Here is a 15,503-nt window from a genome sequence, read left to right on the forward strand (position 1 = left end):
TGCTGTGCCACAAAGAGTGCAACGCCACAAAACATCTGGCCAAAAAACACATAGTGTGGCACACAACCAGAGAGCTCTCAACTTCCTAGCTGAGAAATATTGAAGCCAGGTGGAAGTGCTACTGTGGAAAGTGGGACCACCTAAAGGTGTAAAGGCATAGCCAGAAGGGCCAGAGTGACAGGCAGGTGACTCCACAGGGTGGAATACAAGACAAGCAACTCCATCATCTCTTAAACCTGCACCTGTGTGCCACTTACCAATCTTGCCCGGCAGGAGGCCGTTGGTCTCGCTCCACTGAAGCTCAAAGCTGTAGAAGCAGATCATGTACTCCAGGTCCATCAGGACGGTCACCATACTGTTGAGTTGGTCAGCCAGCCAGAAATCGGCAAACTCCACTTTGTGGAATGGAGCGGTGCAGAGACGAAACTGGTGGGCAGACGAGACAGAAAAAGTTAAGGAGAAATGAATTGAAATAAATTAATAAATAAATAAAATCAGAAGGTAAAATCATGATGAGCTGGCAGGGGCAGCTGAAGCGAGAAGTCTTGAGAAACGTCAGCATGGGACAGTGTTGGGCTTAAAAAATAAATAAATAGAAAACACACACAAAACACCAGCAGCGTCCACATTAAGGGCAGTTGGGAACAGAAGCGGGAGATATGGAGGGGCTGAATACCAAAAACCAGGCTCTGTGTCAACACCTGGGAAACCGAGGACTGCTGATAACCCACAAATTATTTGGAAAAGATAATCCACGATCTCGGACAGCAAAGCTACCATGCGGCCATCTCAAGTAGGGGCACAATGATGACGTCACACGTTGAAGGCACCACGAGAACAACTGAGTGTTATAACCAGAGTCATCTCTACATTGGGGGCAGGTGGGGCACGGAATACCCTCCACACACCCTACAAATTGCCAGCAGGTCTGTTGGTCTTCTTTTCCTTCCTCCATCCTTCATCAAGACACATGGGTGCCCACCGCACATCCTTCCAATCCGCCACCTTAGCCGGTACCCACAGACCCGGAGCTGCCACCTCAACTTCTAGGCGCCATCTCATCTACCAGATTCTCATAAGGACCACCATCTACCTGCTCTCATGGCCTCCCTCACCCCCTCATCAGCGCAACAACCTTGTGGAGCTCCGCCAGCCCTCCATCCCATAAACTCCTATCAGCAGTAAACAGAAATAGGTGACATGATTGGGAATTTCCTTTATGTTGTCTTCCGCAATGAGACATGGCACCTTGTGCTCAAATTTATAAAACTAAGAACAGCAGCAAGCTATCTACATCTACAATGGCCATCTACATCCACAGAACTTTGGGTGCCAGCTTCTCTAAACATAGCTGAGGGGCAAAAGATGGCAGAACTTACCAATATCTTCAGCAGCCAGAAACGGGACTTGTAGTAGAAAGTCTTGGTTGGGTTGATCAGGAAAAGGAACATGAATCCATAAAGGATGAGAGGGTTGACCTGCATTGGTACCATGAAGGTGGGTCCATAGAGGCAGGACAGGATACTCAGGCACCACAGGACTCCGAGGAAACCAGCAATCTGCAAGGTGGAAGACGCAAGAGTTTTAGGGGCATAAAAAGAACCCCCAAGCTGTGTTCCCAGTACAGAAAGTGCTCAAGACCACCGAGTCCCACTTGGCCTGATTTAGCTGTAGTAGTTGTGACTCTAACAAACTGGGTTTAATGGGACAGGAACGAGATTAGTGGGTGTGAGAAGAAAGACGTGACATCTCACTTGAAGGCTTACAGCCCTGGTGAAAGGCGTCGTGCCGCTAACGGGGGGCCATTTCAAGAATGACTGCCTGACATATATTGGGGGGAGCAGCCTGGGTTAGAAGAGGGAGAGACTAGCAGGAGCACAACTAACTGTCATCACGTACACGACATGTGACATTCTTACTTGCATATCTAACTGACAGGTGACACGATGCCCGGCACAAAAAATAATAACAATGTACAGTCATGTGAAAAAGTAAGTACATCCATGAAATGTATTTTTTCTTTTTTTAAAAGATACAGGAACATATGAAGATTTGAACTTCATTTAAGCTGTACCTGTCGATATATTATATAGCGCCTTTCTCGTCTGTCTACAATGCAAAGTTGACTGACTCATTCGTCAACACAAACTGGCTTTCCCATTGAAATCAAAAGTTGAAATTCGTCAGGAGTGTACATTGAGGTCAGTGGGTATCCACTAAGAAAGGACATTTTGATGTATGAGCCTTTAGGGCTTGCATCCAGCAGGGGGCACTCGCTCCCAGGCACACTTCAAACCAATCACTACAGGGGTCCAAACACAAAAGAAACACAAAATACCCCAAAATATCAGAAATGCTTTGACCGATTTGACTGAAATTTGGAGACATTACAGAAAAAAAAGAAAATTAGTGGAGCCGATATCTGCTGTGTGACCCTCTGAGCAATCTGATTGGTCAGCTTGGCTTTGCTGGCGAGATCATGAGAGGAAGTCACTTGTACCTAACAACAGACCAAGTCTCAATATGTCCACATATGGGGATAATGTTCAAACTATTATATAGTGCCTTGCCCATCCACGCTAAAAAAGAAAAGAACATTTCGTGTGGAGGTGCCAATCATCTCAGGGTTCTGTGGTGGGCAGCTGAGCCTTCAGTTAGAGGGCCCCCAAGATGTGGAGTGATTATGTTTGATCAGTTTTAGGTTTTGAACCCAGGATGAGATTTGCCAAAAGCAAAGCCCAGTATGTAACTGGTCCTGTAATATATACTGGGGTCTGCTGCTAGGAATTTCAAAATGGTTTGACTGGTACATAAGTTGGTTGTGGACCAGTGTGCTCTGCTGGACAGCTGATGTTAATCTGAAACTATCAAAGAGTGGGGTCCGCATGCCGAGGTTGTGGGAAGCTTTCTGGTATACTGGGCCTGCTGGTCAGCTGATGTCAGTCTCATACTGGTCTCCACTGCTGTACTTGGTCCTGAGCTGCACCAGTGATACAGAAATGAATTTCTCTGTTATTCAGTTTTGTAAACTCAGGGTTCAATCACATGACATGGCTTTCAGACAGAGGGGGTCCCCCCCAACCACCCCCACATCCAGGACTTACCTCAAAAAGGTGCTGGTGGGACAGATTGTTGCGTGGGTTTAGCTCAAAAATCAGGACATGGTTGACGCCCGCCTGCCAGCCGTACGTGTTGATGCCCAGCAAAAAGAGGAACTCTATCAGCAGGAATCCACCGCGATAAATCCGTACGAGGGGCCACACATTGCCGCTTTTTTTCAGGGCCACGGCTGGAGGGACGGAGGGAGAGAGAGAGAGACAATTAGAATTAGACGGGCAAAAGATGAGAGAAGAGCCGGTCCGGTCCTACTGCCTCCTGCGACCCTCCATCCTGCTGTGGAGCAGAGGTGCTCCTCTCAAAAGCATCTAAATCAGAATCCAAGCGCACTGTCCCTGCACAGTGCTGCAGAAAACGCTTTTAGGATGAGGTTCAAAATGGACAAATAAATTAATCCAAGACGTCGCTGACACCAACAGCTTGAAGGATGAGCAGAGAGCGGGTTTGGGGAGTGAAAAACATGGAATACCATTTAAGAAACTCTTGTACATAACAAGTGTGACACGTGAAAGGGGACCCTTCAGTACGCGTGGTGCCCATCTGATTAGCTAATAGCTCGGTGGTCTCAACATCCCACCCAGGGGATTTTTAAGTGGATGGCATGTATCTACAAAAGAAAAGAAAGCTAAAGGTGACTTCCACGCCGAAAACGTAAGAAGGTTAAAGACGCAACGTTTCGGCTGCACGGCCTTCATCAGGCGTGCAACTGAAAAGGAAAGAGCAGGTGACACTGAGGAGGGGACAGAGGAGGAAATGTGAGAAAAAGCTGCCACCAGAGAAGATGAAAGGACAGATTAAAAAGTGATGGTCGATCCCGGGCCGAGAATGAGCCGAGCTTCTTCTGGTTTTCTTTGAAAAGTGTCTTTGAAGTCCTGTGGAGGAACCCACAAGCAGAGAGATCAAGAGATGTGAGGTGGTCTTCATCCGGCTTTGGAAAATCTTTGATCTTAACTGCCCTAAAGTGCTCTCTGAAATGGCCTGCTAGATGTCTCCTGATGCAGATGGTTGGAAGTGTCCTCCAAGAAATGTGGCAAGTAAGATTTTTCGAGAGGCATGAGGCCCGTTGTTTAATATGGAATTTACCAGAGGGGACCAGATACACGGCTACTGTTGGTGACGTACTGCAGCTGCAAAGGACACAGCGGCTCCTACTACAGCTGACAGTGCCTTGTCGGGAATGTGGGTCTCCTCTGGGAAGTGAGCTACTGACAAGAAGCTTGTAAAGGTTAGATGGTCAATGGAAGGAAAATCAAAGGTGGGGAGGCCTTCCTGTGGAAGGATTAGCCTGCAAAATGGGGACAATTTGATTAATGACCTGTGGGAGAGAGTGAAATGGGAGGCCAAGCCGGATGCAGGTTTCATTACTAGGGTTCCTCTTGGTGTGGATTTATGAGGTCTACTCCTGGCTTGATTGACAGTCCCATTCACAACATGAGAAGGGGATCCTCCATCTATGAAGAAACTCCTCACTCCAAGTGATTCATTACCAAAGTCAACCTCATCATTGCATAGGCAGTGTAGTTAAGGAACCGTGAAAGAGCTTGAGTGTTTTTAGCGTGCAGAGGATGGAAGGAGCAGTAGAGGAGGTAACCATGTGATTTGCTTGTAGAGGTTTTAAGTCCAGGAAAGCTGAGAAAAAGACTGAGATCTATAAAGTGTGAGCTGGGGAAGAAACATCAACTGCAAACCAGAGAGATGGGTGGAAACTTGTAAAATGAATGTTAATGAATTCCTGTAGCTGGCAACTGGAGCAAAGGACAGCATCAACACAATCGTCGAGAAATCTCTTCTACAGGTCCGGTACAAAGCCTGAGTAGGAAGAAAAGTAACACTCTTCTGCCCAGCCGACGAAGATGATGGCATAGCGTAGTCCCACTTTAGTACCCACTGCAGCTCTTCTTAACCGGAGAAAATAAGTTCTTATCAAAAAAGAAGAAACTGAGGGCAAGAACCAGTTCTGCCAGTCCGATGAAGGTGTTGGTGGGAGGATCTAAAATGGACGCCTGTTACACGCCTGAGAGCAATGAGACCTTCATTGTGAGGAATGACTGAGTAGATAAAAATGATGTCCATGGTGAAGATAAAGCAGTTAGGACGGTCAAACAACTAGAGAGCGTGTGGTTAGCATCTTTTAGGTACGAAGGGGAGAACTTCAACCAGTGGTCTCATAAGACTAATTGAGGACAGTGGAAGAGTTTTAAGAGATGTCAAGGTTTCGGTTTCAGCGTCACCATGGCTTTCTCCTAACTTCACTTAACTTAATCCTGATACTCTGTATGTTCAATTCTTCATAATAACTATTCACAGTGGCTCTAAAATCCGTACTGACCCCAACTCTCTCTTCTGTTTCTTTTTCCGGTTTCTTTGTGGTGGCGGCCTGTGCCACCACCACCTACTCAAAAGCATCATGATGCTCCAACATTGATGGACTGAAAGCCAGAAGTCTACGTGACCATCATCATCAAGTCCTTCCATGAGAACGCTAAATCCAAAGAGGACTGTTTCATTTATGTAAGGTAGATTGCCCAGAGGGGACTGGGTGGTCTCTTGGTCTGGAACCCCTGCAGATTTTATTTTTTTTCTCCAGCCGTGTGGAGTTTTTTTTTTGTTTTTTTCTGTCCACCCTGGCCATCGGACCTTACTTATTCTATGTTAATTAATGTTGACTTATTTTTATTTTTTATTGTGTCTTCTATTTTTCTATTCTTCATTTTGTAAAGCACTTTGAGCTACATTTTTTCTTGTATGACAATGTGCTATATAAATAAATGTTGTTGTAGCGACATGACTTTGTGTGAAGAAGTGACCCCTTCCTTCAGTGTTAAATAACCCGCCCCTCATTTCCACAGGCGTCTCAGAGGATGCGGTCAGTTAATTCATTAGACTAATTCTTCAGGGTTGACTTGACTAATGCATTTGAGAATTCAGAAGACAAGGATTAGGTCTCCTCACAGTCGTCTCCGCTCAACACTGAAGAGGCTTATTTCCCTTGGCCTGTCAGAGTAGGGCAGGCCCTTCTTGACTTCTCTCTTCTGCACATCTTCTGCTGCTGTTGTGTCTCTTTTCCGACACTCCGGACATGAAAATGCATCCCAATATTTTATTCCCCCTTTTGATTACACTGGAACACTGTGAAGATAGCGGCAACCAAAACCCCATGTCTTTTTTAAAGGTTGCCTCACCTAAGATGGCGTCTCCCACCTTGAGCAGTTTGGTGACATACAGCATATTAGCCAACGTGTCATAATGTTTTGGCTCATCAGCCAGTCAGTCCTTTTCTAATCTGCTTAGTCCTGGCCAGGGCTCATCAGTGTACATCATTAAGATAAATTAGAAAAGCTGTGGAATGATCTGCCTGCTAACAGAAGAGATGTCCCTTCAGTAAATTCAAGATGCCAGTCCAGAATACCCTGACTAGAGCTGCTGATTAGCTATGCAGACTGCATTTCTGTTTGCTAGTCATTTGAACACAAATAGGGCTACAACAATATTTTTAAACCATTACTAATCCTCCTCTATTCTTTTTCTTCTTGGTATCTGGATGTGGCACTTGGTGCCACTGCCAGGCTGCCCTCCTGCATATGGAAAAGTCATCTGGGATAAAAGAGTGTTGGGATCATCACATGGAAAGATTCTCTCATCAGATTAGACGGCCAGCACAGAGTCCACTATAGAAGACCCAGGAGCAGGTGGGTGGCCGAGATCTTCAGGATGGTCACTTTGTTTGGGACATTCTCCTTTATGATTTTAACCTCCACCATTGTCAACTCTCTACAAAACACTCGTATTGTATTGTAAACATGTGGTCCCCTTCCACTCTCCACCCGATGACAGGTATGGTACACAGCTAGTGAGTAATCGATGTACTAAAAAAGAGTTTCTCAGCCACCACCTCACATCATCTGAAATGATCTGGAACACCATCTCGAGGACCCGGAATCATACTAAAGTACAAGACCCTTGGTGACCTCGACAAAGGAACGAGCACTCACCTGTGAGAATGACCGTAGCTGTCAGGACAATGAACACGCCGCAGAACAGTCCAACTCTGAAGGTGGTCCAAGCTGGAGCTGGCTGCAAGAATACAAAGATGGTCCATTACTAGTCAGCCTTAGACAACCACAGATTGTGGACTGGCGAGGTTAGGTAGCGAGGGGTGGTTGTGATGTACAGTTTGGAATTAAATCAGAGTCAGTGAGGTGAAGTTGGACAGAACGACAAGAGAATAAGGACAGGTGGGCAGGGCATCTGCGCCTCTTAATTCTGCACCCACCAGGTCATGCCTGTTAGAGACTGGACCAGTTTTTTATATCCCAGTTTGAATGAAGATGGACCTCATACTGGTAGAGCACACGTTTGGTATTAAATGTTCATTAAGAAGTCAAGTGCAGTACATTCAGCCTGCTGAAATTCACACTTGGTCCTCGTCCCCTCCACTACTGTAAGTGGTGGGCAAAGCTACTCACCTGAGCTGCTCCAAGTGGAGGCACTCTCAGTCTTTTCATGGCCTTCTGCCGGTCTCCCCCTTCCAGCTCTGTTGTGACCAACGTCTGAGAAGACATGAAGGAAATATAATAAAAGTCACCCGTACGTGTGACGCTATACCAAAGCGGCCTCCAGAGGACACATCCACACCACAAGTTCAGGTCTGCGTGAGGTGCCGATGGAGACACGCTCCTCCATGAGATCCAATTGAAATGCTCTTTTGGCGGTGGTCTAGTACTCTGGTGCTCAATCAATGACACATATACAGTCACGTGAAAAAGTAAGTACACCCCATGGAAATGTAGCAAACAGTCGATCTTCATGAAAACATAGTCTACAGCTCAAGGTGATCTACTTGAACAAATGACACATAAAACCCACATGGTGTCCTCAATCTCATGAAGACTTATCACATGGTAAAAGCACGTCCACCCCTACACTTGTCAGGCACTCTCTGTGCAAAAGACCCCCCTCTACATGCCGGCCTGTCATTGTAAGGGCACACAATGTGAGAGCTCCGTGTCATTATTGTTGAGTTTAACTTAAACCGAGTTTAAAGTGGCGAGGTGTCACAGCGGGTTGGGTGTTTCCTGCCCTTGATGAATCGTGTACGATTGACAGAGCCTCCCTTGGTGAACCCTGCACAAACATCAGAACAGGTGTGTGTCCCTGTTGGTGAATTCATCATAAAAATCTGAGCAGGTTCCCTCTCGGTGAACTGAGTGTGACAGTCCGTCCTGGGGGATAGCGGATGGGGCACGGGGATCGAGTGCGTTTGTGGGAGCCTTGGGGATTTGGGGGTGGAGATCAGAGCAGCAGCCTGTTGTAACACACTTACCATTCTAAACAATAGCAACTCACGACCCACCGGCACAGACATGTTCTTCTTGTGTTCCTGTGGAGACTCCCCACCTAATCCTGACCTTCTCAATGTTGGTACTGGGAAAGTCTCCAGGTCTCCCTGCACTGCTGCTCCCTAAAAATGCAGCTATAGAAAATGGACTGATGGATGTACAGTGCGTGTGTCTGTGTTTTTGGGAGGGGATGGGGGTGTTTATGTGTGTGTGTGTGTTGGGGGTATTTTATAAAGTCAAATTATACAAAGTTCAACAAAATGGCGTCCAAACAAGAACAGCAGGACTAAAACAACCTGCCTGCTTTGACCGCATTGTCACATCAAAGAAATGCTTGTATCCCAACAATGCAAATCCTTTGATATTTTTTATTTCTCATTGAAACAAGGTGTTCTGGATCAAAGCTTTGTAAAATTCACAGCTGAAGAATTGTGACACTCCAAGTTCCGCGAGGTCGGCGCACACACACAGAGTGGCGTGAACGGCTCTATTGTACGTGTTCATCACAGAGGACGGCAGAGCCGGTGCACTTCTCTTTGTCGAGCGCCAAATAATAAAAAGGGAACGACGTGAGCTTGTGTTGTGCGCTGCGCTGGACGACGTGTAGACCTGCTTTTGTTACAAAGGGACAAAGAGGGTGGACGTGTCGGTCTGCACCCCCTTGTGCAAGAACCGGTAACAGATGGCAGAGGGGGGCTTACTTCGCTCAGAAGGTCAGTCACACTGAGTTGTGTTGTAAAACCCCGCTGGACCTTCAGCAGCCACACAACACTGCCAGCGGAGCACAATGTCAGAGCTAGTGACACACACACACACACGTGTGCGGGTGGACCTTTGGGGGGTCTCACCTGGCGCTGATTTGCCCTGCACCTCAAACTTGTGACCTGTGGATTCTGATTTCAATGATTCTGCAAAAGCACGAGAGCCCTCCAAACCCACCCATGCAGGTCTCCATTTCACCTCATTATTTATATATATATTTTTGTTCTTCTGCTGTAAATTGCTTTTTGTCGGCGGTCACAATAGGCACAACTCCGACGCCTGCGCAGCGTGTAGGCGGCCTTTATCATTCAGCTCAAGGCTGTGTTTTTTCAAGGCCATTCCCTTGCAGTTCCAATTTTCTTCTCCTTCTTTTCTTTTCAGCACTGTGTGTGTGTGTGTGTGTGCTGCCGAGCTCGAGCCTCACACTTGAGAGCTGTTAGAGGTCACATGACACGCCTGCAAGATTGGGTTGGGGGAATCGACAGACTGGACACTTTCATGTCCACTCAGGCCCCTCAACTCTTGGTGCTAGCGAGACCGAGAAGAGGATGGCTTAAGGAGGCAGCGCATTCAGGTCACATCTTTACGCCGAGAGTTGTGGGAATCGGGAACAAAACGACCGAGCCATGGAGACGTAGCAGCAATCGGGACCACCTTCAAGAAGGGACGGCTTAGCTAGGAGCTAAACAAACGAGGGGCAGATGAAGTGAATGGTCTCCTCTCTTTTGTCAGAGGCCTTGTGTTCTGTCAGGTAACGATGACTGCAATCTAAAGACAGGATACCAGACTACAAGGGGGCGGTGGGAGGGGTGGTGGGAGGGGGCTCCCTCAGACACCCACCTACAGTCACACAGGGCCAATGTAGATGTAACAGCTAAGCTAGCAGTCAACATTTGGGATCAGGGTGAGGAGCGTGCAGATTTCACACAGACAATGACAGAGTGCAGGACATAACACAGGAGGGTGGGCTTATGAGAGAGCCGAGCATCCATCCATTAATCGACCCACCCACCCGTACACCCCACCCATCCATCGTCTGTCCAGTTTCTTATGTTCCACGACATTTTAAGGCGATTTCTTTCTCGCAGATTTCATTTCCATTACCCTAGTGAGTGACTTAAATAAAGAGAAAACTGAAATTTTAGTGATCAGCAATAATGGATACAATGAGGCTATTAGAAATAAACTGGATACATTAGGATTAAAAGTCAAGATGGAGGTAAAAAGCTTAGGGGTGATTGTTGACTGTAATCTGAATTTTAAATCGCATATTAATCAGATCATTAGGACAGCATTTTTTCACTTAAGAAACATAAGTAAAGTTAGACCTCTTATATCACTGAAAGATGCTGAGAAATTAGTTCACGCGTTTGTTTTCAGTCGACTAGATTACTGTAACGCACTCCTCTCAGGACCACCCAAAAAAGACATAAATCAGTTACAACGAGTGCAGAATGCAGCTGCTAGAATCCTAACTGGGAAAAGAAAATCTGAACACATCTCTCCAGTTTTGATGTCACTACACTGGTCACCTGTGTCATTCAGGATTGACTTTAAAATTCTGCTTATGGTTTATAAAGCCTTGAATAATCTCGCCCCATCTTATATATCGGAATGTCTGACACATTATATTCCAAATCGTAACCTCAGATCCTCAAATGAGGGTCTGATTAGAATTCCAAGAACAAAACTTAAAAGAAGTGGTGAGGCGGGCAGGCGGCCTTCTGCTGCTATGCACCTAAAATCTGGAATAGCCTGCCAATAGGAATTCGCCAGGCTGATACGGTGGAGCACTTTAAAACACTGCTGAGAACACATTACTTTAACATGGCCTTCTCATAACTTCATTTTAACTTAATTTAACTTAATCCTGATACTCTGTATGTTCAATTTCCTCAAAATAACTATTCATGGTGGCTCTAAAATCCGTACTGACCCCTACTCTCTCTTCTGTTTCTTTTTCCGGTTTCTTTGTGGTGGCGGCCTGCGCCACTTCCACCTTCTCAAAGCATCATGATGCTCCAACAATGATGGACGGATTAAAAGGCAGAAGTCTACGTGACCATCATCATCATCAAGCCTTTCCGTGAGAACCCTAAATCCAAAGAGGACTGTTTCATTTATGTTAGGTAGAATGCCCAGAGGGGACTGGGGGTCTCATGGTCTGGAATCCCTACAGATTTTATTTTTTCTCCAGCCGTTTGGAGTTTTTTTGTTTTTTCTGTCCCCCCTGGCCATTGAACCTTACTCTTATTCGATGTTAATTAATGTTGATTTATTTTGTTTTATAATTGTGTCTTTCATTTTTCTATTCTTTAATATGTAAAGCACTTTGAGCTACTGTTTATATGAAAATGTGCTATAGAAATAAATGTTGTTGTTGTTGACTCAGAAAAAAACAGATCTAAATCCATTAAGTAGCTCGTGAAACGCAGACAGACAAAAAAAATATATACACACACACACACATATACACACACACACATATATATATACACACACACACACATATACACACACACACACACACATATATACACACACACACACATATATATACACACACACATATATACACACACACACACACATATATACACACACATATATATATACACACACACACACATATATATACACACACACACATATACACACACACACATATATATAACTGGTCTGGTCCATTTATAGAAACTTACCTCCGTCTCTGTGATCAGCAGGTTGATCTTCTTGCAGATGTAGAAGGGGGCCGTCTCCACATGGGCCACACGCCAGTCGGCCCCTCGGGACGTTTCCAGGATCTTGTCGTGCTTCTTGAGGATCTTGCGGAAGCCAGTGAAGTTAAGATTCTTAAGCATAAAGACAGAAAATGTACGAGTCAGAGCCATCAGACCCTTGCAGTCCCCCAGAGATCGTCACAGTTTTGTTGGCAAGTGGTACGTCTTTAATCAGGGCACTGACACACTGCAGGTTAGGGCTGCTGAAAACGGGGCTTATGTGAATAATAAATTACATTTCAGGCTGTAATACAGAAGTGGACAAATCTGCTGGTTCCCTCACAGCTCACTGAAGAAGTGCTGTAAGAAAAAGTGACAAAATGAAAATCTCCCCCCCACCCGTCCCCTGTGTACACCTGCATGACTTTGAGATGTCATCAAGTGAAGCAAAGCAAGTGTGACAGGACATCAACTACGGCTTAAGACCTTCAGAAACGGCGTGGACCCCTAGAAAAGATTCTCAATAATTGGATTTGAGGGGTTTTTCAAACTGGCTGTTTTCTTGAATTTGTATCACACACACACTCACACGTCTCCAAGTCGTGCAATCAGCCAATTTAAATGGAGAAGAGTCGTCACTCTGCTGTTTGGTGTCACTGTGTGTTCCACGGAGAAAGCAAAGGAGAGAGTCGTGTGAGGAGATCAGGAAGGAATGATAGACCAACATGTGAAAGGCAAAGGGCAGAGGACCACCATCTCTAAGAAGCTTGATGTTCCTGTGACAATGACGAAGAAGTTGAGGGTCCAAGGGACTGTAGTCAACCTCCCTGGACAAGGCCACAAAAGGGAAATCATCCCCAGAATGGACAGAAGGACACTGAGAATGGTGGATGAAAAGCCAAGGAGAACTTCCAAAGAACTGAAGTCCAAGGCTGAGGCCCCTCTGTATCTAAATACACCATCAACAACTTCTAATTCATCTTGCCACGCCCCAATGACTTCTGGGACAAGGTCCTTTGGGTAGATGAGACACAACTGGAGCTTTATGACGAGTCACATCAGCTCCATGTCCACAGACGATAAAACGGAGCCTTCAATGATTAAGACCACCAGAGCTACTGTGAAACATGGAGGAGGCTCGCTTAAGTTTTAGGGTTGCTTTGCTGTGTCTGGGTTTTGGCCTTGAGTCTGTGAATTCTCAAGACTATCAAGACATTCTGGAGTAAAACGTACTGCCCAGTGTCAGAAAACTCTGTCTAAGTTGCAGCTCATGGACCCTCCAAAGCACAGAGCTGAAAGCCCCCAAGAATGGCTGAGAACAAAACATTGGACTGCTCTAAAGTGGCCTTCTGATATGAATCCTGTGGAACATCCATGGAAAGAACTGAAACATGTGCTGCCTGGAGAAGACCCCACCCCCAGCACCTTTCAAACCTGACCCAGCTCAGCTGGAGTGGTCTGCTCAGGACGGGTGGGCCATACGACCTGTGGACAGGTGCAGAAGTATCTTGGAGAGCTCCAGGAATCGCCAGTGTGCAGGGAATGTGAACTCCAAAGGTTGTGCCATCAAATTTCAGGTGATTTTTGTCCATTTTTGAAAGCAAAGCCTGATGTTTGTTAAATACGCAATAAACAGTGATGGGGGGCCAATGACTTTGGTCACTTTCAAGGGATTTCAGAGACAATGGTGGGTTCTTGGAGGGATACCAACACACCTGTCCACATTTGTAGCGCTGTCTGGTAAATCAGTAATGCCTTGGCGCTATTCCTACATCAATTCAACCGTAAAGACCCACTGGTGTCACATGGTCTCGGGTGCAGCTGCTGGACTCATGGAACGTCCGTTTTCAACTTGAGATTTAAATCTCAAATGTCACACCCTGGGGACCTTGGCAGACCCCTACCCAAGTGGGCCGTGTCATGGCTTTGGGGCCTACCTGATAGTTCTGCAGAAGGATAAGACTGAGGTAGAACTCGCTGAAGGCCAGCTGCAGGTCCTTGATGTTACGGGACTTGACCCTCTCCTCGTGGGAAAGGGGAAAGACGGTTTTGCGGCGCCGGCGGAGCCCAGGCACACTGGTGCCCTCTCTCTGCGCCGACTGCAGTTCATTCTGGAGGGTGGCGAAGCGGCGCTGGGCTTCAGCAAGCTTTTCTGGGGATGGAAAGAGAGAAGAGGACAGAGTTAGAATTCCGACGAGATGCAAACACTCACCACCAGAAGGTGCCGCACACGTCAGCCTTTCATTTATACGGTGTGTTGGACCCCCAGTTGGGCACACTGCCGGCCAAACCCGACATAGGCAGGTGTGGGACACAAGTTCAAGGCACGTTTTGGTTTTTTTTTTGTTTTTTTTTTTAATATGTCCCGTTTCCCACAAGCTCAGCACAAAACTCTTTTCTCCTTTTTCTTCCACTCCTCTGGGAATGTTCCGTCTACTCCTCCGACTTTGAGCCTGAAGAGCAGTGGGACTGGACGGGCAGTTGACACCGAAATGTCACCCGGGTATAGCGAGCTTTGCATTCCACGAACCTCTGGAACATCCTGGTTATACGTCACAAGACTGGGAGGGTCCAAGGAAAGCAGGCAGGAACTCCCAGGACATTGGATAAATTAATCTTTGGGGGGATATCACAGAGAGGATGATGGGGGGGCACTGCCAAGCGTGAACGCTGCTTCAGAGGTGGCACAAGAATAGCTGTGGCTAATGTCACTAGAACTGTTAACTCGACGAGGAGGCTTCTGGGGGTCACTCCAGTTGTCGTGCCATTCTTATGCCAGGATACCCATCACACATTAGCTAAGAGGAGGTGATACAATTAACCAATTAGAGACAGGGGGACGATTAGGGGGCCCAATGGTGGGCATTTTAGTCAGGACATAGGGGAAACACTCTACTCTTTTTCAAAGATGACCACAGAGACTCAGAATTGCAGTTTTAGGTCTCATGCAAAGTATGGCACCGTTTTTCTTTTCCGCACTGGGGCAATGGGATCCACACACAGAGCACGGGGGGAGCGCCCCCTGTTGGCATCATGTGTTAAGAGACTCTTACCACACTGCCAGGTAGTGAGTGGAGTTCAAAATCTGTGACCCCCAGGTGGTCAGACAAGACTGCAGGGACGGGCAGGAGAAAGGACGTGACACACGCGAGTGTTGGCAAAATAATATAACCTGACAGCCCTGGCCGTTTCAGGTGGCACTTGATTCAGCAGAGGAGATCACAAGGCAAGGTGCAGACCACAAAAACAGTACGGCCAGATGACAGTTTGGGGGGGTAAAAAGGACGTCAAAGAACCTGCAGAATTCTGGGTAAAGGGCTTGTGGACAGACAAGATGATTGGTGATGGTGGAGACAAAGAGGGAGTGCCCGAGATCCAAAGCAGATCACCTCATCTGTTCAACATGGCGGTGCTTGGGGGCGTTATGGCCGCCACAGGTCCTGGCACACGTCTCTTCATTGGTGATTCTGATGGGTGTGGAAATGTCTGGTCAAGGCCTCCACACTCTGTGGATGGCTCTTCATCCAACAAGACGACGATGAGCCAAACGCACAGCTGAGGGCAC

At 46.6% G+C, this 15,503-nt stretch overlaps 1 protein-coding gene across 1 annotated transcript in view; it reads right to left on the minus strand.

Annotated features, from left to right (window-relative positions):
- The window catches only part of xpr1a (xenotropic and polytropic retrovirus receptor 1a), a 108,160-nt gene that overhangs the window by 6,723 nt on the left and 85,934 nt on the right, over positions 1–15,503 (minus strand). The window contains exons 4-10 of the mRNA XM_039767760.1: positions 13,876–14,090; positions 11,921–12,070; positions 7,584–7,667; positions 7,110–7,191; positions 3,105–3,289; positions 1,380–1,559; positions 258–426 (exon numbers count right to left, since the gene is read on the minus strand). Of these exons, the coding sequence (XP_039623694.1) occupies positions 258–426; positions 1,380–1,559; positions 3,105–3,289; positions 7,110–7,191; positions 7,584–7,667; positions 11,921–12,070; positions 13,876–14,090 (1,065 nt within the window). The remainder of the gene's footprint in view (positions 1–257; positions 427–1,379; positions 1,560–3,104; positions 3,290–7,109; positions 7,192–7,583; positions 7,668–11,920; positions 12,071–13,875; positions 14,091–15,503) is intronic.

Source organism: Polypterus senegalus, chromosome 10 (genome assembly GCF_016835505.1).
Source record: "Polypterus senegalus isolate Bchr_013 chromosome 10, ASM1683550v1, whole genome shotgun sequence".
Taxonomy (NCBI): domain Eukaryota; kingdom Metazoa; phylum Chordata; class Cladistia; order Polypteriformes; family Polypteridae; genus Polypterus; species Polypterus senegalus.